This window comes from Anopheles funestus, chromosome 3RL (assembly GCF_943734845.2).
Source record: "Anopheles funestus chromosome 3RL, idAnoFuneDA-416_04, whole genome shotgun sequence".
Taxonomy (NCBI): domain Eukaryota; kingdom Metazoa; phylum Arthropoda; class Insecta; order Diptera; family Culicidae; genus Anopheles; species Anopheles funestus.
Window position 1 is genome coordinate 67,656,064 of NC_064599.1, and position 23,372 is coordinate 67,679,435.

At 43.8% G+C, this 23,372-nt stretch overlaps 1 protein-coding gene across 3 annotated transcripts in view; it reads right to left on the bottom strand.

Moving 5' to 3' along the window:
* Window positions 1-2: 2 nt before the first annotated feature.
* Window positions 3-23,372, bottom strand: part of LOC125771588 (probable serine/threonine-protein kinase DDB_G0267686) — a 48,715-nt gene continuing 25,345 nt past the window's right edge. Inside the window, exons 3-8 of one of the 3 annotated variants that reach the window (XM_049442350.1) lie at window positions 21,357-21,449; window positions 2,589-4,272; window positions 1,210-2,240; window positions 961-1,131; window positions 772-889; window positions 3-702 (exon numbers count right to left, since the gene is read on the bottom strand). In XM_049442350.1, coding sequence (XP_049298307.1) covers window positions 663-702; window positions 772-889; window positions 961-1,131; window positions 1,210-2,240; window positions 2,589-4,272; window positions 21,357-21,449 — 3,137 coding nt within the window. In that variant the 3' untranslated portion in view covers window positions 3-662. Of the gene's footprint in view, window positions 703-771; window positions 890-960; window positions 1,132-1,209; window positions 2,241-2,588; window positions 4,273-12,611; window positions 13,216-21,356; window positions 21,450-23,372 lie in introns of those variants that run through there. The other 2 variants (XM_049442352.1, XM_049442351.1) reach the window with 2 other exon arrangements.

Here is a 23,372-nt window from a genome sequence, read left to right on the forward strand (position 1 = left end):
AGTTGTTTTGTTATGAATGTTTTATTTTTATTGACTTTACGCGATATGGTTATGAGATTTGTACAAACAGCGAGATAGAGAGGGAATGAAATGAAAACCCTTAACCTACATGTAGGACGCTTGGTCTTACACACTAACAGCTTTACCGTCCGATTCGGAGCAAATTCGTTCCACGCACGAGACAAGCTATCTCGCTTATCTCCTTACTTTACGGCACTGTTTCACATGCCGCAATGTCAATGTCGTGGGGATGGTGAAGAATCGTAATGGAAGATATACGTGTATGTGCGTGCGAATTAGTATGCCATTAGTGCTGTACGAATCCGTCCACCTTCTCCAACCCCCTCTCTCTTTCTCTCTCTCTCTCTCTCTCTCTTTGTTCGATGATCAGTGCGATCGGTTTTGGGATAGTTGAAGGTTTTGCTTTGCTCTTTTGCTGAAATCTTACAGATAGGTCGCTTGCACTCGTCTAAAAAAAACGCCACGCGCATTGTGCCGCGGAGCACGGTCACACCAAGAGCACTATACAGAACAGGTGACTAGAATTGAAGTGTCCGTGGGGTTTTCGTGGGTGGAATAAATAATATAGCGTTTTGTGGAGCTGCGCGATTCCCCGTTCCTATTGCGATTTGGTTTTTTGGGGGGAAACGCAATGAAATCACTCAGTTCGGTAGATTATCTACTGACTTAGCCCGATGATACCTGCGATGGGAATGGAAGATTGTGTTAGAAATGTTTACTCCATTTTGCAGAGTAACACTTTGCCGTTACCTTCTTCGGGCCAGCTTCAGCACAACCGGTCCTTCTTTGACATTCTTGAACAGTGCGATCGTTTCGCAGTGGCTCATACCCTGCACGGCGACATCGTTGATGGAAAGAATTTCATCTCCTGCTTGGAAACAATGCGGCTTTAATGGGTTACCGTGTTCGTGAGGCCGTGAATGCCGACCCGGTACCTACCCGCCATTAGCGTTCCATCGAGCGCAGCCTGTCCGCTCGGAAAGACGGTCTTCACGTAGATACCCATATTGCCACGCGGTGAATCACGCCCACCGACAATGCTGAATCCGAGCGATTTCATCCCAGCTCCCTTGTAGAAGGTGACAGTCAGATAGGTGCACTTGTGTATTCCTAATCAAAGGGGAAAAAGCGTTCATTAAGGACGTTGGTTCTGGAAAAAACGAAACCCCCGACAATAATGTATGTTACCCTCGATATAGGACGATCCCTCCTCGTTGATGAGGATCCGTACGCCGGCCTCAAACTTTGTACCATCAAGCGAGCAATCAAGCTCATCCCGCGTACCGCTTATGTTGTTTTCCGTCTTCGATCGCTGCAGCGGCACATTTCCATCCGGTTTGCCCTCCAGCTCACCGTCGTCCGATTTGAGCCGTATGCGCTGCACCGATCGAGGGATGTCTTCCTCACTTTTTGGACCGTTCGCTCCACGGTAGCTGTCGAGCTGCGCTGTCCGGGACGTACCGATCGGAACGTTGCGACGTATCGTGTCGGAGATTACCTGCACCAGCACGGTTGGATGTCCTTCCGCAATGGACGCACGTGAACCATTGCCTTCCCCACTGCCCGTTAGATGGCGGATCGATTGATTGATGCTACCGTGCGACACGGGCCGATAGAGTGAGTACAGGCCCGTTTCGTTCGAATCGATTAGATGCTTCGGTTGCGACGGATGTACTGTACCGTTCGGTACCATCTCTTCGTCACTGTCCTTGATGAGCCGCTTCGAACCGAGTATCTGTGAGTACCCATTCTTGGCCAGTGCTTCACACCGCTGCTTGCTTATCATTTGCCACTTTTCATCGTCACAGATTGTGTTCGAGATCGAGATGCGGTTTGCGTACACCGGCACATAATCGGACGGTGCGTAGATCGGTGTCAGTGGGAATGGTTTGGACGGACCACCGACCGCCGTTACGGACGATTTGGATGGTGCGCGCGTCGGTGAGGATGAAGATGACGAGGACGCCGACGAACCGTCGGTCGAGATCGAGATCGTACCGGATGCGGTAATGGGGGAACCGTTCGGCCGGGAATCGATCTTAATCTTTCGATTCGCGTCAGAGTTGAACGTAGTTAACTCGTCATGTGCAATGACAAGATCTACGACATTGTTGACAAATGTCGATAGGATACGCTGGACAGTGCTGGGAGACTGCAGGCCACGTAAATGATGCCCGTTTACGTTCACAATCTCGTCGCCGATGCGCAATCGGCCATCCCTTGGAAGAAACGATAAAAAAAACAACAAAAGCGATTCGTAATGAGTTAAGTTGCGTGATATAATGCGGGCCGTTTTGTTTGTTTTCGCATAAGTTTTTTTTTTGTATATGGCAAGCACGTTTGCACGAGCACCATTTTTGTGAGGATCAGCCAGATTAGGTCTGGTGTGTGTCCGGTGTATAGCAAATAGGGGTGGAATGTGTTTACTTTAGCTCAATATCGATGGACTTGTTTGAAATTTGGTCGTCTTCATAAAAGGTACGAAGATTACATAATGAGAAGGAACTTGGCAAAGTTAGGTTGCTATCTCTGAGATGTGATTTAGTTATGAAAGAGCTACTACTCACTTGTAAGCAATCCCTTCCGGATCGATTTCGGTGACCAGATAGCGCGTCTCACACTCGCCTTCGTCCAGCCCGATTGTTTGCGGTGTCAGCTCGATGCCGATCGTTTCGTCTCCCTGCTGTTTGACCAGCTTAATCTGGCGGAATCGTCGGCGGATCGTACCACAGTCGAAACCACCGCCCGGTCCAACACCGGAAACGATCGACGAAGAGGACGAGGATAGACGTCTCCGGCTACCGAAAACGTACGATTGATCCTTCGTTCTGATCGCGTCCACATATGCATCACCACCATTAAAGGACGAGGTCGAAAGTCCTCCGGACAGATGTTGCTGCTGTTGGTGATGATGTTGGTGGTGGTGCGATGAGCTCACACTACTATTAAGTGACGCATTACTAGCATCATCGATCTTATCCTCTGCATGTCGACCATCACTATCATAGCCAGACTCGTTGCTGCTCAGGCAACTGCTCAGCCGCTGATAATTCAGCACAAAGCTATGCTCCGTGTCGGTGAGTGTCTTGATCGAGTTATTGCGTGACATTATTCCAGCATCGCTGCTCGCACCAATAGACTTACTGTCGGTGGTAGAAGCCGCCAGAAACACATCACTACCACTCTCGCCGGAGATGTTAAGCTGCGAGTCGGTAATCGAAACGCTGTCAATATCCGACCGAAGACTCACTATAGAACCACGGTTCCCGGTACGCAACAGATTCTCCTTAATGCGGCTGTAGTTAATAACCGAACCACCATTCTCTTCCGGCAGTACCGAAAGTTTCGAGCGCAGGAATGCGTACGGGAAGTGATTTTTCTTCGACAGTGAACCTTCCGCGGGGCTTGACTGTTGACCGACACGTGCAATATCGTCACAGCTGGAAGATTTTGTGGTGGCTGTACAGGACGTTGGTGAGCTGGTTGTTTCTTGGGTAGAGTTGGAACTCGTCCCCGATCTGTTGGAGTGTTCATCACGCAAACCCGTCAGATGAAGTTGTGACGATGAGGAGGAATTACCGACGGTTGTCTTCGTGTGCCCGTTAGCAAGATTAACACCGTCGGTAGGATCATCACACTTGACGTACGAGGAGGTATTAAGCTGACTGGTCGAACTGCTACGATAAAGCATCTGCTGATGATGTTGCTCCATCTTGCTCAGGTCCGCTTGGGTTTGGGCGAGAGACATATGTTGCAACAATTGGTGAGGTTGTTGCTGTTGGTTCTGTTGCTGATGCTGTTGCTGATGTTGCTGTTGCTGCTGTTGCAGAAACTGTTGTTTCTGGTAATGGTTCGATTTGTGATTCAGCATACCGGTCGAACCCATTCGGTAGAAGAAGTTCCGGAACGTACCAGACGAACGTTCCGAGTTGAGCTTCACCAGTGGATCGTGCCCGTTGATGGTGGAACCGTTCGTGGTACGGTGACTTTGGTGTGCCTTCAGCGGGGACTTTCCCTTCCGTCCACTCTCCTGTTCACCGCAGATCGAACTGATGCACGGTTCCGAAGATGAGGAGATTGGTGTTGCTGTACCGATGCCGGACATTGATGTTGCGGCTGTGGAGGATGGTGGCACTACTGGTGGAGCGACTGAAACGAGCGCCACACTACCCGGTCCGGCTAGCTTGTGGGCATCGCTACCACGGCGAAGTAGATCGAACTTTTTGCCCATTTTGCGACCCCATGTGAACACTGTGAATGAAAGGATATGAAGATACATGTGAGTAAATGAATGCTTTTAGACAAGAATAATTTTTAAAACTGTAATAATTGGAAGTTCTCTCCCAAGTCCTTTTCATATTTGCAACAAATTCATGGAAATCCTTTTAAAAACTTTTATTCAACCGAAATCCGTATATCAATCACATTGAAATGATTGAATTCTCTCGAATGCTTTTAGACAAGAATAATTTTTAAAACTGTAATAGTTGAAAGTTCTCTCCCAAGTCCTTTTCCTATTCGCCATAAATTCATGGGAATTCTTTCAAAAACTTTTATTTAATCGAAATCCGTACATCAATCACATTGAAATGATTGAATTCTCTCGAATGCTTTTAGACAAGAATAATTTTTAAAACTGTAATTATTGGAAGTTCTCTCCCAAATCCTTTTCATATTTGCCACAATTTCATGGGAATTCTTTCAAAAACTTTTATTTAACCGAAATCCGTATATCAATCACATTGAAATGATTGAATTCTCTCGAATGCTTTTAGATAAGAATAATTTTTAAAACTGTAATTATTGGAAGTTCTCTCCCAAGTCCTTCTCATATTCGCCATAAATTCATGGGAATTCTTTCAAAAACTTTTATTTAACCGAAACCCGTATATCAATCACTGTATAAGCAACATTTAAATTTCGGAGAAAGTCGTCACGCATTTGAACTTCCAGGCACGATATATCACCAATTTTTCGGGAAACGAAAGAGGTTATAAATATGTTGAAAGTAAAATGCAACACAATTGTGCAACAAAATGCAATAGCTGGAACGCCGTTTTGCATACGACCCAGCATTCCAGCGAATCCCGAATAATAACATTGTAAAAACTACACAAAGCGCATCGTTTCGTTTTATTTTGCTCGTTGCGCTTTTTTTTTGTGCCACGATCTCTTCCGCGTTTTCCGGGGGGGATAAAGATAAAAGCTCTATTGTGTTGGAGCCCATCGCACATGGCACATTGTGCTTTATCCAATTCGCTCTGGGTAATCATTTGTCGATTTGTGATTTAAAGTTCTGCATCGTGCCGATCCAACTCTGGTTGCTTGCAGCTTCAATTCCGATGCTTTATGGCGGCTATACTCCACCACTCCGTATCTCCTACAAATGGATTGCAACTGAAGCAGGAATAAAAATGGTGGAAGAATTGTAAATAACAAAAAAAAAACGGCCGGATTCCTACGGCTAAGGATATTGTTTGCCCTACCCCTGGGTGCACAAAGACGTCCGCGATGCTCACTGCATCAACTTGCTGCATCATTTGGATGCAATCGATGTGTGCAGTTTTTTTTTGAAGAATAAAAAGAGGGGAAGGAAGATGAAGGGAAAAAAAATACTTTCGCGCGAGCCATTCCTACCGCCTATCCGTATGCTGGGGACCTTGAACCACGGCCCGGAATGATGCATTTAATGATCGGGAAGATTATTGGCGCATGCAGATGGAGGCGGCCGTGTAACCTTATATTCCTGGGGCGCCATTTGGCAGACTGGCTGTTGGCTGCTGTTGGTGCTGTTGGTGGTGTTGGGATATTCGAGATGACGACACACTCTGAAGCAGGCATAAAAGGCATCGAGCAAACCACCGTACGGGCGTTTTGTGCGATTGAACCATGTAGGTGGGGCTTGGGGAGAAACACTGTATACTGCATCGCGCACCAGACGATGCCAAGCCGTTGCAATCGTAAGGTGTCGAGTTCCTAATGCGCGCAGACATGCGGAAAAATGTTTCGGTTTTAGTTTTATTTCGCCGTGGTACCGAGAGACGTCGTACGATCGTATTTCGTTCACCTATTTGTAACGTTGGGGAATGGAATATGTATGTGCCGTACAAGGGTCACAGGGGATGGAAAATTGAGAACTCATGCAACAATGAAAACATACTGCACGGCATGTGGAAGTTGCTTCACACACACAGCAGCAGCAGCACGCAGGATCTAAAGGTTGATTATGGTTCCAGTAAAAGTGGCAACAAAAAAAAATCAACGCAACTGTACGTTCTCGTAAGAAAACGAATATTGGCAAAACCGTTCCCCAAAGTAACTTGAGATAAATTGGGATGGCAATGGAATGGAATCAAGGACATAAATTTACTCTCGTTTTACTTTGTACGGTAGGGTAGCGTAAAGCTCCCAGTGCAGTGCAATTGAATTCTTCATTAACGACGTCGAAATGAAGCCTTTTAATTAGAGTTACTCACGTGCTTAAGGGAGTGTGTAGTAATCTGTGATTACTATCATTGTTACTTTATTTTTATTTGCCGCGATACGCCTTGCTAGAGACTTCATTTAATTAGAGTTTTTTTTCAATCTTTAGGTATTGTTAATACTCAAAATAAATGTAACCATTTGATAGTGCATGAATGAGTGTTTTGTAGTATGTGATACTTCGTATCCTATGAATTCTTGAGGTTCTTCATATCCACAAGATGTAGCAAATATGCCATTTGCAGTGATAGTGACTAACAGAATTCTGATTTCGACCGTTCAACAGCGTGTTACGTGAGGTGCAGAAATTTCCAAACGATCTAGACCAAAGACAAGGTTCCTTCTCATTTCGCCGAGAGAGACCACAACAATTGCTCAAATCGTAAAGAAGTTCCCGGACGTAATGGAATTTGTTTTGTGAAACCGAGTATCGATAGGTTAATAAGAGCTCGTTAATAAGAGTAGAAGAAGTTGTGGCCAGAATGGAATATAAGTCCTACTTGACCCAGGACAACATCGATTGATGGAGAATCGCGTACTTGACATCCTCAAAATGTTGGTAAGCCAAGGCAAGTGTTAATATCAAGGATAAGGTGAGGTAAATGTCACACCAAGTACTTAAAGTTATCAAGCAGATTGTCTATGGTTGACTATTATTGGAAAGTACAAATTAGTTAAAATTAACTTCGGTTCTTTATGTGAGGAGATGATCTCTAGCACGCAATTAATAGAAAAAGGGCGATCCTGACATAGAGAATATTCTCCAAACATTTCTTGGGCTGTTTTTGAAAGACTTATTTTTGAATTTTTCAAAATGAAGTCAAAAGATCTGAAAAATTTACTTCATCTTTGTATAAAATCTTGTTTAAAGTTTTGTCCAAATTTCCATGAAGTCAACCAAGAGATCCTCGAAAGAATTTTTAGAAAACTTAATATACACAGAATTACAGCAATAAATAATTTTTAGTAGTGGTTTTATCTTCACCATTAGAAGATATTATTTACACTCCATTAATTAGATAATAACACATTCAGGTATACTAAACCCTACATTTATATATTATAGCAAGTAGCGATCTTGTAACGTATAACGGTTTCTTGTCTGTTTGGCCTAAAGAACCATACCGGTTGATGAAATTGACCAGTTTGGAAAATCAAGTATTGTACCCATTACGCACCGCCTATTAGACCTAATAGGTGCAACTTGATCGATAAGGAGCTGCGAGCTGTAGCACCGTTCACAATCGAGTGCGACTTACGTTGCTGTCATCTATCCTAAACGAGCTCGGTCCACTTCCACGAAGGTGCTTCTTCGATGGTTTGACGTGCAACCTCGAGAGCACCGTTAACGTACCCCATCTCCTTATATAGATCGCCGAAGGAAGCTGGGACGGAAACTGGATGCGTTCCAATAAATCATTCCCGGGCTAAATATCCAAGCTATTCAAGCAAAAGCAGTAGAAACGAAGAGCCATCGTTCAACATTGTGTCGCGTTAGAAGCGCAACAACGATCGGGCAAAAGATCGGATGACAAATTTCTGATCTTCCTGCCGAGTGGGGTGGGAATGGTGGGAATGCGCGCGACGAATAGTTGTCGCTGCTGACCACGCATTTTTTCCACCCTGCTGGTGCGTAACGGCTCACACAAGGTTAATGATCCTGTCAAAATAGTATCACGCACTACGGATGGTCGTGTACCAGACCGGCACACGGAAAGTAAAATCTGTTAACGATCTCGGGCTGAATGTCCACGCTCCCGGTCATGCTGGATGCTGTTTTGTTGTGGTGTCCCGCCGTGCGACTCCCGATCGATTGCTGGGGACCGGTTTTTGGGCTGATTACCAAGAATAGAATAATTATTTCCCGGCAGTTGGTCGCTCGGTTTGAATTTATGGCCTTGCGGCGATGTAGAATGTCCGGCCGGACGATGGATTGCCGTCGTGCAGGTCCCCTCGGACTCGGGGATTGGGGACTTTATTGGGGCCGGTGAGGCAGCAGAACGTTAAGTGCAATTAGGCGATTGATTTTATTGGAGATGCTGGGTTTAATTATGATTTAGGTCGCTGTAGGTAAAATGTGGACGGACCGGATTCATCACCAGATCGATGGGGTACACGTTACGTTGCTGGTTGTTGCATCGATGAAGGGAAGCTTTGCTTGGGGAATCTTCGTGTGGACATGGGTTGGCAACTGTGCTCAGTAACAAATGTGAGTGGAAGATCTATTTGTTTTACCTTAATCTGTTTGTAAACCATTTAATAGGACGCGCTATCATCTTTAATAGCGCTGCAATTAGATGAATGGTTGGAGCGATTTTTGTTCCAATATAGACGACTGATCATGTATTGGGGATATGGAATTTCAACGCAACTATTATTGCAAAAACCCAATTTGATTTGAAATCATGAAAGATTTCGACCGTAAAAGGCTTTAATTTTAGAAACTCAATAACAAGTTCCGATCCAGCCCCAATATTTCGCAATACGGCCCACCGAATCGTAACAAGAACAAAAGCGTCCGCCAGACATTAGAATGGAAAGGGCATCAAAGTTCATTTCCCTGTACGAAGGGCACAATTTTTGTTTATCACGGTGAAACGATTTCACCTCACACTGGCACAGCACTTCATCAATGCGCAGCGGATGCGCAAACTGCCGCAAAACATACCGAATGTCAGCACCGTTTTGGCGTTCTTGCTGTGTGATCTTTTCTGTGTTTTTTTTTGCTGTTGCTGCTTTTGTTATCCTCGGTATCGAGGTGATCGGTTAAAAAAAACGCGCCGCTGGAATGTGCTGTTGTTTCAAAGTGGAAAAAGTGTGTCCATGTTTTGGGCCGGCTCAACACTGCAACTAGAGACTAGAGACGAGGTGTGAAGCGTGTTGGGCTCATGTTATAGCTTATAGGTGGCGGTGACCACGTACCGAATCGAATTGTACATCACGAAAAAAAAAGCAGCAAGTACACCAACATGCCTTCCTTCAGTACGTGGAAAAAAGGGAGGGTCAAAAAAAAAACATCCACTCCAAATACCATTCGCCCCCAAAAAGTGGCCCGAGTAGTGTGGAGGCTAAAAACCGGAAACTGCTGACGAAAGAGCATCAAAACACACCGTTTCGTACTTGAGAGTGGTAGACATACGAACCAAAAAAAAAAATACAAACCTACCCAAAAGAATGTTTGATGCGTGCTTGACTGGGGCCTAGAGAAACAACAGAGCCGGTAGAACCGGATCTAACCTTTTCCGGTCCAATGTCTGCATGTCTGGTGTTGTTGTTATTCCCAATATGCACCACACGTTATTCTCCAGTGGGAGTGGACAACCTTCCTACACCACGGATGATGCACTCCAGCAAAATTATACGCCAATGGTGGGATATTTCTAAACCCTATCCAGCCGGACATTAGTGTGTCTTTGTTACAACGAATCGTTTCCGTGGGCTAGTTTTGCTCGTAACGGGGTGAAAATTCGGTACGGTTCATTAGCTTTTACTCAAATCTCCTACGGGATGGATGCAGTGTGGCTGAGCATTGTTTTTTTTTCTTCCGGACATTATTTCAAAACATCGTTCTCCTGAGTGTTAGTGCCGTTAACACACAGCCCCACACATATTAGGAATGGGATGTTTGATGTACGTCAGCCACATGATGATCCGTCTGCTGGGTGGTTTACGCTGATAGTTGGTAGGTCGTATGCATCGGAATCAACTCGCGGCATGGTAGAGGCCAGAAACAAAACGAAAAAAAAAAGAAATTCATCAACGCTTCCTCTCACAGGAAGAGCAAAAAGCTAAAGCTAATGGTCTGGAACAGATCCAATTCTCTATGGATGGGTTGCTATAATGTGGCACGCACGGTTCTGATGACTTCTGTTGAACTAACGCATGAGGAAAACACACACATACACACGCGATTGTTCTCCATTGTCCATTTGAGCCCATTTGCAAAGTTACTACCAGATGGCGCTACCATTAGTAGACGACCTCTTGTCACCAATGTAGACGAGAGGGTTTGGTGATCTCCGCGAGATCTTCCCATCACACACATCATAACCACCGGAATGCTGAACACACGTTCAGGTTTCAGCTGTAATGGCAATACCCCGAACGGTAGTAGTTTAATTGATAATTAGGAAGCGAATTGTTTCGCCAGATACAAGTGGCCATTATTGCGATACCTGAGGTAGGCTGACGGTGCCAAACCGTGCACATCGATCCGAGCAATTAGACGTGGGGAATTGTGTTGCGCTTCCAGCAAATATCCACACGCTTGATGCCCACTCTTACCAAAGACCACCCCCCAACTCATCGGTTGTGAAGACCGATGTGGACGAACATCTTTGGCTGCTTTCCCGGGATTGCGTTTAAACGCTCCGAGACCCGGTGGTGGTGGTGGCTTGACGAGCCGGATGCTTTCTTTTGATGCGGCTAATTGATGTGTTTTCCGGAATGTTTGATGCCTGAAGTGTACACCATTGCACCAGCGATTGGTGAAGTGCTGAGCCGGAGAAAAGCCAGGTAGGTAAACAGGCAAGGCCACAAGGGCACAAGAGATGTGTCGAAGCGCAATAATTTTAAATGCTTCTCGCACGAGCCAACTCGCTCGTGAATTGGGTTGGAGGCAGAGGGTTAATTAATTGCACTGCACCATGGAATGCATCTTCTGCATGCTGTTCCCAATTGGGGACGTAGGTTAAGGGTAATGATGGTTCATGTTGCGAACAAAAAAAAATAAATAAAGCACCCCACAGGCACGTTCTAACGCATTGTGGCGTGTAAAATGTGAGAAGTGTAAAATGTGGATAACTATTTTTGCAACTAAATTTGCAACGTTTCGGTCTTTAAGTAATTATGCACGTGCTACGCACCCATGCTGTATATAGCTTGTAATGCAATTTTTTGGCTAGTTTATTTTCCATTATTACGTTTGTTTACACTAAACGGAACACTGTTATGGATTTTTTTGGGTTTGCAGCTGAGCGAGAGTTCGGTTTAAATTTCACCATTTATAGTTCTGCTCTTTTTCGTCCAGGCCAATTAAAATGCAAACAGAGGTAGTAATTCACCACCCTATCCTTGTAATTAATCCTCTTTAGAAAGTATTTAGAATAGCTTCACTGCGCCTGAAGGTATGCATTCTTCATGTAATGGATCGCTTCTCATGCTCTATACGGAGACTGTTGGGAGTTTGTTTGAGTTGAAATTACATACATTCAGGCGCTTTAGTTTAAAGTAAAATTGAAAGCTGAAGTACATTTAATCCGCACATTAATTTGACGACAAAATGAGTAATATTAAACTATTTTTTTAGATGTAAAAAATAACACAAGCACTAAAGCCACTATGAAGAAAGCATTGTTCGAGTGTATTAAAGCTAAGTGTAAATATTTGCCAACTAGATGTAGCACTCGAAACACTTTTTGTCTTCTCCCAGACTCGAAATCCATCCCAACCGTTCTGGCCACATTTATCAACGTGTACATCCGCGTGTGTAATGTTTACATTCTTCTCCATCTCTATCCGCTTTTTTCTCCCCATTTCTTACAAACACCTCACGTTGTCATGCTTGCGGCGGCACCACACTGTCATAATCCAGTAAGCCACTATCTAAAGTCGGGGGGGCGACCACTTTCGGCGACAGGTTTGTCACGAGTTGCAAGGTTTGGTTTAGGCCCGCCCCGACAAAAACGCACAACCACACCACCGTACGTGCCATTATGGATGGGCACGTCTGTGGACGTCGCTCCAGGGCGGCCATCCGCCCAAACACCGCATTAATCTTATCCCTGGTCGCATTCGCGGCACGCACGCGACTTGTTCTGAAAAGTTGGCGCGAACTTAAGCCGTGCTCCGGGCCGTGCACACAAGCAAACGGTATTAAACGATTTTGGCAACTTGACCTCTCGCCGATAGGCAACGGAATCGTCGCAACTCGCACGCACTAATTGGATCGGATAGTTAAGGGTGATAATTGGTTTGCGATGCTGACTGGGCTGATGGCACTACTTGCCGAAGAAGCTCATCAGAAGTTGTTATGATTGTTGGGTACGAGTGTATCCCGTGACCTTTCGGGTGTGCTGGTCTTATTCGGCGTACTAAGCACTACGAACCTTTGCCACGTGCGACCGCCGCTCTGGGAACATTGCCTCGGGTCGTTTTCCCAGCTCACCAGCAGCCAATTTCGAACCCGTGGCCCTGAGGGTGTGTTTTGTGTATCACTGGATGAACTCGGGAACTAATCGGATTGTACTAACTGTCGGTGTCTTCTACACTGTCCACAAACATTCACCAGCCGGAAGAGAACCAAACCCGGACGTGCGTTCTTCCCGCGGAAACACTTTCGATGCACCCGATTAGCATTAGTTTTGGACCCCCCGCCGGAACTGAATCTTCAACGCACGTGTATTTTGGGGTTTTTTTTTTTGCTTCACATTTACTTGTCCCACAATGTGTAAGGCGCACAACAACCACAAAAAAAAGAAAACCCCACCGAATGGTTCCGTCGAGCGGGAAAATCCCATTCGTACGGTGTGCGGACACCGACTGGCTGGTCAGCAATGGGTGGATTCGATCGAAACGGATCGAATTGCGCGCGCGGCTCGTTCCGAAACCGATGCGAAAGTTCCGCTTAACCGACCGAAAGAAACCGGACTAACTATCGGGTCCATGTCCACCAATGTTCAAACCAGGTGAGACGCGATGCAGAAGAGAGTGAGAGACATTGGGTGTAACGGGTAGGAGTATTTTTGCCGTTGTGGTTTTGGAATGTTAATCAAGTTCTTCAACAACGCCATGTTCGATATGGAAATCGGCCTCCAAAGTCGACCAAAAACCGCCACCACCACCACCACCGACCACGTTTTCCGTTTTCCCTTTTTACTGCTACACTACGTCGTGCCACTACTGTGCACGGGGTGCTTACGGGTAGGTGTGTATGTTGTAAGGTTTGTATGCAGAAGCATGGTGCAAGTGCATCGAAACGGTGCTCAGGTGCACCCACACGGTACGCTGGTGCACCGATGCATGTACGGCTGTCTAATGGTGCGGTCTTTGTGTGTGTGTGCGCGCGCTGTCCTATTAGTTGCGGGAGAAAAGTGAAATTATTGAAATGCAATCATTGGTGGTTGTGGAATGGAGCATGGTGTATGCATCTCTAGCTCTAATCAGCAAGAAAGTGCAATTTGTTGTGCAGTTGCATGGAAAGCATCCGAACAATGATTAGCACGGGGATGGTAAATGTGTTAGGCTTGAGGTGTAACGTTGGTCTAGTTAAGTGTTAATGTTTGTTTAAATTTTAATACTTCGTCGAACGTATCTTCTGAGGAGGGTTATATACCATAAGTAGCTCAAGTAATCGAATATTGGATTGAGAATATTTTCATGAGTATGTCAAAAGTATGTCAACAGAAATTGAGCTTAAAATTTATAAGCATTTTTTTAAACTAATATAATTTTAAATAGGCAAAATTGCATTCAAAGTGAAAATAATATCTTACATTGAAAAATACAATAATTAATTTGAATTATTTTTAAAACCGAATGTTATTGAAGATGTTGCTTTGAATATTCATCTTTGCGAATTTCACGAACATCTTCAAAGAATCGCTGATCTTGAGAATAGAGTGAGATTAACGATGCTTATTTCTCAAAAGTGGTTAGATTATCAAAAGATTCACTAGGCACATAATTAGTAAAAAAATCTCGTAAAGTATTGGGAAATCGTGTTCAATACATTCCCTGGTTTTGGAGAAATTCTTGTTCAAAATATTATTTATATATTTTCAAAATATTATTTATTGAAAAAAATCAGTTTAAACAAGATTTTTTTTTTACACATGTCATTGAAACCTTGAGCTTTGAATCTTCTACTGAGAAAAAACATATATCTCATCAACGTCCTATCTACTTGAATTGCAATGCGGAGTTTAGAAATGGTTAAAAATTCTAAGATGATATAGAATGTCCCCAAATGTCCATTCTGCTTGAATTGCTAAAAATAATCGAAAACATTCCCTCCTCATCAAAACCATTGAAAAGAAGCTGTACTAAGTGTGCTCATGCATAACACCGTACAGCAAGTGCGATTGTTAAGCGTGCAGATGGTGACTCTCATTGGCAAAAAAGAGGAGGGCCAATTATTATTGCTGCAGATCGAATGAAGCAACCGGTTAGAAAATACAACCCAACGGCATCAGGCGGAAAGCAAGAGCTGATGGTGAGTAGAAGAAGGTAAAAAAAGGCATCCGAGACACACACACAAGCACACTGGAGCCCAATTAGGAGCCCATCTCGTCGGCATTCGGGCATCTCACCGAAACCAGCTCTTGCCAGCCGGTGAAAGGCCTAATCATTGCTTGATTTGAGACTATGCAGATTGATCAGTGATGCGGTCAATTATTAAAAGATTGGCATGCCCATGCTTGTATGAGCCTGTCCGGCGAAGGAAAGCCGGCTCTATTTCCACAAGTTTTCAAAACTTTCCCGCAAAACACCGGTGTGCATTCGGAACCATCAACAAAAACCCGCTCCTCCAGACACTCGCAGCTCTCAACCCCCCGAGAACCATCCGGTGTTGTGCAATCGGACAAACCACTGTCAGTTGCCTATTAGTCAGTGATTAGAAAGCTGGCCTTTCGAAGCAAAAACGGGGAACTTGCTGTGGAGCTGTGGTGATGAGATGCGAAAAATAACAAAACTAGTTTACCATTGATGGGATTATGCTGATTAGTTGATATTGAACGAGATGCACCTGACTCGAAGCATAAATGCATCCGAGCGCAAATGCATCGATACACTTTTCCGAAGATAAAAAAAGAAAACAAACTCCCAACAATATGTTCGTACCGGGTGCGATTGGGTGGAAAATAATATTTCATCTTTGACGTCATCCCTTTGCGTTTGTGTGTCTGTGCCCAGCGTGATGCCAATGGAATGTCACCCTTTGTTGCAGGTGCATCGACTGGAGGGCATTTTTGTTCGACATAATGGACATTCAATATACGCATGATATGAGCTACCAAACTATTGAACCAACCCCCCCCCCCCCCTCCTCCCCAAAAAACCCTTGAAACTGTTTGTGTTTGTTTAGTCGCCATATTTAGTAACAATTGTGGAACCAAACCAAGCGAGATGGAAAAATAAAGAGGGGCGGGAAAACTGGGAAACACAAATCCAAAAAGCCTTCCGTTTCCTTTCATCTCGAATGTATTGTGTGTGTCAAAAGGGGGGGAAATTTGTTTTTTTTTGTGTGTGTCCAGTTGACACAAACATATAATAATCGTTTTACTTTCACCCCGAGGTGGTGTTAAACGATGGTCTTTTTTAACATTTTCCCGTCATCGTATCGTGGTTTGGAATATTTTATTAAAGGTAGCTGTGCTACCATAGATGTCTGTTTTGATACTGTGCCATTAAGCAAACAAATCCCATTCCATAGATGATTGTATCAAACGTGATTGTTTAAACATAGTTTATTGACTTATTTACATTTACAAGAGGATCTCAGATTTCATTCACGTGATTGCTCTACTGTTTTCGTAATGCTATTAATATATCATTTTCTGGGGGTTTCTCTTTGAAAATTTTAATATCCACAAAAAAATAGTAATAGTTTACTATAAAAAATTATAGCAAACTAACGTTCTGGTGCCGTGACTAGGACACGGTGAGTAATTATTTCCTTTTTCTATCGCGCCGTTTTCAACGAAACCTTCCACGTTTCGTCTTATTTTAGATATAAATTATGAATTGTGAAAGTTCCATGAGTGGCTAACGTTTAACCTTTTTCCCTGAAGATAAAACAAAATTCCCTACAATTATCTTAAAAACTGCACCACCGGTACTTCCTCCTGGGGAACGGAACGGGGTGGCATTTGAAAAACGCGACACCATCTCTGTACAACGTTCTCGGCGAAGTGAAAATGTTCACCCCCGTGACTTCATAAAACCATAAATTATCCCAATCTATTCCCGACAATTTACACGCCCCTTCGCGCCCTTCATTGCATAACCCCTACCGTGCCACGTTGTCCCGCATGCACATCGCCCAAAAACCATTTGCAAGTTCTTCAACTTTCTGGGAGAAAGTACTTCGCACCCTTGCCCCACCGGTACATGGAGCTGTAATTCCTCTTCCTCCGGGAGGTTTTTGGTTCTTCAGGCAGGTATCTCTCTCTCCAGCGTTGGGTTTTGAGAAACGTGTCTGGCGTACACTCTAGACATCGTGTTAGACCGACCACAAAATTTTCGTTACCCGATCGGGAAATCGAAAGTAAAGGTATTACAAAATAGCTGTTATTACTTTCATTTTCATGCACCGGTGTTGCCGGTGTTCGAGGTCGAAACCGTGGTTGTACGAGCACCTCGTACATCAGCAACCGGGTTGATCATTTCCTGGCCCCCGCCGGTTTTGTGCTTGATGTTGTTGCCACTTCATGCCGACATGGAGTGTGCTGTTCAACCAACTTACATGATGGCGCATAGAGTCGTTTTCCTATTATGAACCTGATGTGCATTGTGTAATGTACGATCGGACAGGAATATTCTTTCACGTCACGGTATGAAACATGGCCCAACGGGCCGTGTAGGAGGTTATCGGGTTTTCTCCCTAACATGTGGTGCGTTTTGCGGAAGGCGATTTCAAGCTTTTAAGCTGCTCAAGTTGTGTTTCTTTACGGTTAGTTTGTTTGCAAAAAAAAAAATCAATCAATAAATCTATTTATATGTACACTAGCTTGCTTTAAGCCACACGCCGGATGTGTACTTAGACCAGATACTTAGCCTACACAAATCGAGACTCCTTCACACGCAAACGAAATCGAGGACACCACATTCCAAAACATTGACATTTTTGGCTGTCCGTCCGGAAGATGATTGGTTCCTCCAATAAAAAAAAAATCCCCAAAAGACAATCTCTCTACCCCGATCGGCAAATGCAAATCATCAGTCGCGCGAAGTCGTTGTCTGTACGATCAGCCGCCAACGTAATCAATCGGCCAACGTTTTGCCGATTGTGGTTTGAGCGTAAAGTAATTAAGACGTTAAATGGCTTCATGCGTTCGACATCTAAACAAGCACAACCTGCGCTTGTGACCGTGGGATGTTCACCGGGAGCGCCGTGACAAAAACCCTGGTGCGGTAGAAGCGTGCGAAGGTCAACAGCGTCTACGGCGAGAAGGTGGGCCAGTTTTAATTGGCCGAAGTTGAAGTTGAAAATGGCACCACGTGGGTTTTGGGTGAAGCTGGTTTGGTTGTAGTTTTTCTTCATTTTCTAAACTTTCGGCGAGGTGTTTTTTTTCCTTCGATACGACATTTGTGAAGTGTACAAATTAGCTGAAAGTTGATGATGTCAAACGCTGTGCTTCGTAGGGCAATCGATTAGCCAACCCACACTTGGTTGCAAAGGCAGAAAAATAGAATTAGCCAACCGGCTTTAGCTTTAGCAGGGATAGGGTTGAAGCGTTTTTGCAACATTCTTTGCCTTCCGATCGGCTGACATGTAATTAAATAAAGGGGCTAAATTTAAACGCGACACCGATAATTTGTTGCTAGCTTGACGCTGCAGCAACACTTGTAGCTTGTTTAATTTTCCGAGAGCAGATAAAAAAACATGTTTAAAATAATATCAAATTTCTCTACATAACATGATGGAGGCAAAAAAAAAATAGAAGATGTTTCCGGGTCGATTACATGCATCAGCCGTACCGACAAAGCCATTCGATACGTGCAATTTCGTTGCGAACATCCTCCCGGAAAGCTCTCATGATGCAAAGAACAAAAGAGCCATCAGATATTATCGATGATTAGGGAAATGCTTCCAAAAGGGCTTTGTGATCCCATGTGCAGTTCCTAGCAATTGAACCGTTCCCGGAGAGTGGATAGATTGGTTTGGCTTTATTTTAAATTTTACCCTTCCCTTGCTCTCGGAAGAAAGGCTTGTCCTGTTCGATCATGATTTCATTAAGTTAGATTGTATAATTTTACACACACACACACGCGCTTCCTTTCTTGGTAAAGGATGCAAGCATGCCGGGGTACAGGCTCACAGCCACAGGATGCTCTATTTCTGCTAGCAACACCGACCATTCGGGCATGTTCGATCGATAGGCTGTCCGTGTCCGTTTCGTTTGTGGTATTTCATCTCTCGAAACCATGCTGCTTTGCCCGTGGACTGTGCATGTAAATGTCGAAGGTGGAAGGGTTCCCTGGTCGGTTAAGATGTGCGGGTACGGTGCGGTTTTCCGCATGTCCGTACAGAAACAGGCCGATGATTATGCAACGTGCACGTTAGCAGTTGGAATGCAGTTGCGTACGGTCGGAAGAATATCTTGGAAATATTGTCGCAAGCGTATTGCCGTATTGCCAACAAAAGCATGTGGCGTTGATGATGCGGAGAACCGTTTTGTGTGGAGTTAGTTCTGTATGCTACGTACCGACCGATTCCTGCCAGGCACTAAACCCAGGTTGCACACAACTCGGTTGAGTAATTTTCATTATCCTATATCTCGGGGTAATCGGAAATCATTTTTAAACTTGTGTTTGATTGTGACCGGGCACACTAACGCCGTGCACACTTGTCTGGTGACCAGACTGTTGACAACAGAAACGCCTCGAAGCTTAACGATGAAGGCCGAGCCGTTTGAAGAAGCCGTGTGCTTTGTACACCTTTCTTCCTTCGGATGGTGGGCTTTGATTAAATGCCATCATATGGGGATTATAAGAAAAGACTGCTTCCGACATATGAATTAATTGTTCCCACACTATGCTATAAAGCTTGTTTTTTTTTTTACTTGCTATGCGAATTAGAATATAAAAGAGGGATTATAGTTTAACTTATGTGGTACTATAACAATGGAAGAAATTTTCTTCTATCAAAGGTGCCAAATCTTTTTTATGCGCTTTCAACTACAGTGGATTAGAACTGGTCAGATAGTCTTGACGGTAGCGTACAGTGAAACGCGACGCCTTCGTTCAAGGTTCAAGTCTCGCTTTAAACCGCCTTGTGGGTTCTCCTGATGATGTATGCAGAACTTTGGATGTTTAAACTATAAAACTAGGTGGTATATTAACTAGCTTTTCACGCTATGTCTTGGGGATAAGGTGCCTTTAAAATATGAGATATCTCTCAAATAAGTGATTTTGTGATTTTGAAGAAGTTTTTTTTTCTTGGCCTCTAAGGTCACGTCTTTCGTTTCTGGCTTACTAGACTTATTTTTACCACGTAACCGGATTGCCAGTCTTTGCTACAAAGGAACGCTCCGGATGGGGATTGATCCCCCGGTTCCATCGTATGGAAGCGATGGAGTTACAAGTTATTAACAAAATATGGCCCTTTTATGACAATAAAAAATTAGCTCGAGATTTGTAAAAGAGATTTATCTTATTGGAGTCGATATTTCCGATTGTGGAGCAGAGGAAACTGCACTGGTTTCTCGCATTGCAAAATTTGAGCTAAATGAAGTAAAAACAATCTAGGTCTAGTGAGTGTGTAGGTTCACAAAGTACAAGAAATTAATAACTTTGACTCTATTTCAATTGGCCTTGTTGTGAAAATTTTCTTCGGACTCCAGAGTGGGCCTAGTTAAGATCACATAAGGGCAATAATGTCATGCTTTTGAGGTATTGACCCGGCAAAGATTTTGAGACATTGATTGAAGAAATCAGACAAGAATAAGAGGCAAAATAATAAAAAAAATTACCAAAATTTGAGGATAATTTATTTCCTTCAATCCCATTGCATTATTAAGTTATTTATTTTTGATTAAGAGACAACTGTGTTAGAACACCCAGAAACTTTATTGCGAAGCTGCAGCACGTTTCAAATTCACCATTAAACGAATTACAATAAAATCACCTCTATGATTGACACTAAAACGCGTCCAATCGATAGTGGACTTTATGAAAGCGTGAGCAAAAAAAAAATCAACCCACCACAACACGACATAATAGGCTAATTAGTTTTAATTTAGCTATTTTATTCCCGATTAAGCCGATTATATCGAACATCATCTGAACCGCGTATATGCTTCAAAAGGGGATTTTATTATGCAAATTAGGGGCGACCATAAAAGGTTGGACCGTCGTGTCAGTCTCGTCTCGCCCGAACTTGACCCAAATGTGTCATAAGTGGTGTTTTTTTTGTTAACATTTTTTTGAAAGTGAATAAAACCAAATAAATGCATGTTCATATAAAAAAACTTGAGCTGAAATCAATCCGATTGAATCGATCTGCTATCTCCAAACCACAACTTTACGCGTACATTGAACTGCTGAACGGTTTGTTAAACGTATAAAACAGACTTCAAACTGAGTGTGGAGTTGATGAAACCTGCAGGCCAATAGAATGGAGAAGTAAAGTGCTGAAATCGGTTACATTAAGCAATGGCATATTTGACATTTTAACCAACCACACATTAAAAGAAAGACGTGATCGTCCCTATCCTTACACCAGGGTGCTTCGAAAGGATGACTGCGCTGAGAAATTTAAAGTGCCTTGAAAGATTAAAATATGATGACCGTGTTTGCCACGGTTCGACCAAGTGTTAACGCTGGCTTCGTTTCATAAAAATAACCGGAATAGACAATGTTGCTGGAAAGTGAAGCCGGCACCGAGGGCAACAATGTACGGCAGAAGCTCTCTTTCGCTGCCGAATGGATGATTGCGGGCCAACATTCCAAGCGCGCGTCTCGCAATCACCGGTGAAACCGGTTGCAGTCAAATCGAACGGTGCTGATTCGATCTGAATTCGATTTCGAAACTGCTGAACGGGCGCAGACTGCTGGACGGATGGATGGGTCCACACAATCGACCTTGGATGGTGGTGGTGGTGGTGGTGATGGTTCGCTTCCGTACTTACCGTTCTTGCTCTCCTTGGCGGTCCTCAGGGGCGGATCGTCCTCGAGAACCATCGCCGGTACGGCGGTCACCATCCGAAAGCCCGCGAGCGTACCTAGACACCGGTTGTAGAGGGTGAAATGAAGCGAAGTGAGGTCCGGTGAGCGCGTGAAGTGCATCGAAGGGACAGGTGTGCAGGTGTTTGAACATGTGTGTGTGTGTGTGTGGCTATGTATATGCATTTGTACGGGGAAGGTGGCTATCGTTCAGGGTTATCCGTTTGGAAAATGGAAAGGCAAAGGCAGTTCTACTGAAAGGCGATTATTTTAGCTACGGGAGGTTATTTTAAAACAAACTACATCTACTTAGGCCGATCTCTTAACAGGGTAAGAGGATGATTGTGAGGTGCATTGGAGGCATTGGAGTGGGGAGGAAATAGGAGTTGCATAATCGGGTTCGGAAGTGCGGTAGAATGAGCAGCGCAATTTTCTAGCTATGGCTGTAGAGAACGAAGATGAAACCGTCGATGTGCAAACGTGCCGCTTTAGCTTATTATGTGCGGAGGTTTATTAGCTCGTTGATTGCAGGTGTTTATAGGTTGGTGGGGTGGTGTTTTTTATAGAGTTGAGTAAAGTGGTTTGGCTTATTGCTTTGTAGCAAGTCGATAACTAGAGAACATCGAGCTCTCGCTTTGTAACTGTCAGCAACGCAGAATAGTTGAAAGCTGCAGCATAATCACAATGTAATCAAGGAGAAGCAACGAAGCAGAAAGATTTAAATGATTGCAAACAGCTTCAGACTATCAGAAATCATCTAGATATGGGAAGTCATCTAGTGATAAAAGCTATCTAGAATTTTCAGGAAGTTGTCAGTGAAATGAGCTCGATGGACTCTTCAACATGCATTTCGAAGTCACCACTTACTTGATGATCCTCGATGATCGAAATTCAGTTTCGATCATTCAAATCAGTACGATCGTCTTGACTTGAAAGTGGCGCCAGACTCTACACGACACAACCGTGTATCGAATCCCATCCGGTATATAGAACAGAGTACGGGTAAATCAACTCAACGAATGCCAGAAATGGAGGTCAAAATCTCTGGAGATAGGGCCACAAAAGAGGAAGAATGCAAGGATTCTTTGCGTCGAGAGCAGCTTCATGTCCTCGTCTTCGAACATTCGGCCTAGTACATCCGAAGTGTCTGAAAACCTTGAGAAACTTTGACATATTTAAGTTTTGCATTTGTTTGCGGCGGCAAGTTGTCCTTTGCGACATTGTTGAATCTTAAATCGGTGTAATTAATATTTGAAATCAAGCGGCATTTGAATGATCCTCAATGCATAAAATCATTTTACTGCGCACTAGTCAGACCGGTATTAGAATATATCTCAATGGTATCTTACGTACGCAGAAAAATGGAAAAAAGGAATAGAATCTTTCCAACACAAGTTCATTAAGTTCGCAATTCGACATTTAATCTGGAGAGACTTTGAATAATTTACCACTTAACTGGTCACTTTACGCTTCGCTCCGATTAGAATCTCAAGCTAATAGGCAAAGGAACTGTCAAGTATTGTTTGTAGCAGGCACACTTTGAGGTGCCATAGAGGCCTCCAGATACTAGGCAGTATAAACTTAAATATAAACAGGACTTAATGTAAGCAGTTGCTGTACCTTGAGTTCAGATATACGCAGTTGAGAGCAAATGGCTATATTTACTATATGTCCAGGGTATTTAACTATCCATTCTAACACTTTGATTGCTGAAAAGCATTTCTGTCTCTTAAAACTTACCGATCAGCGAAGTACTACGGCGAATGGCTTTTAGTTGTACTTCTTGAACTTCAATTGCCAGAGTTTATGAATAACTTCACTTTCCATCAATATTTTGCATTCGGCGATGGATTTATTAAAGATCTTCCCTGCGAATTGGAGGAAATTTGTTGCTTTCTTCCAATTCTCCTTGAGGAGATGGTGGCTATTATATCAGGATGTTTGACTTCATTAACTTGAGTGAGATTTGTTTAATTTTAAGT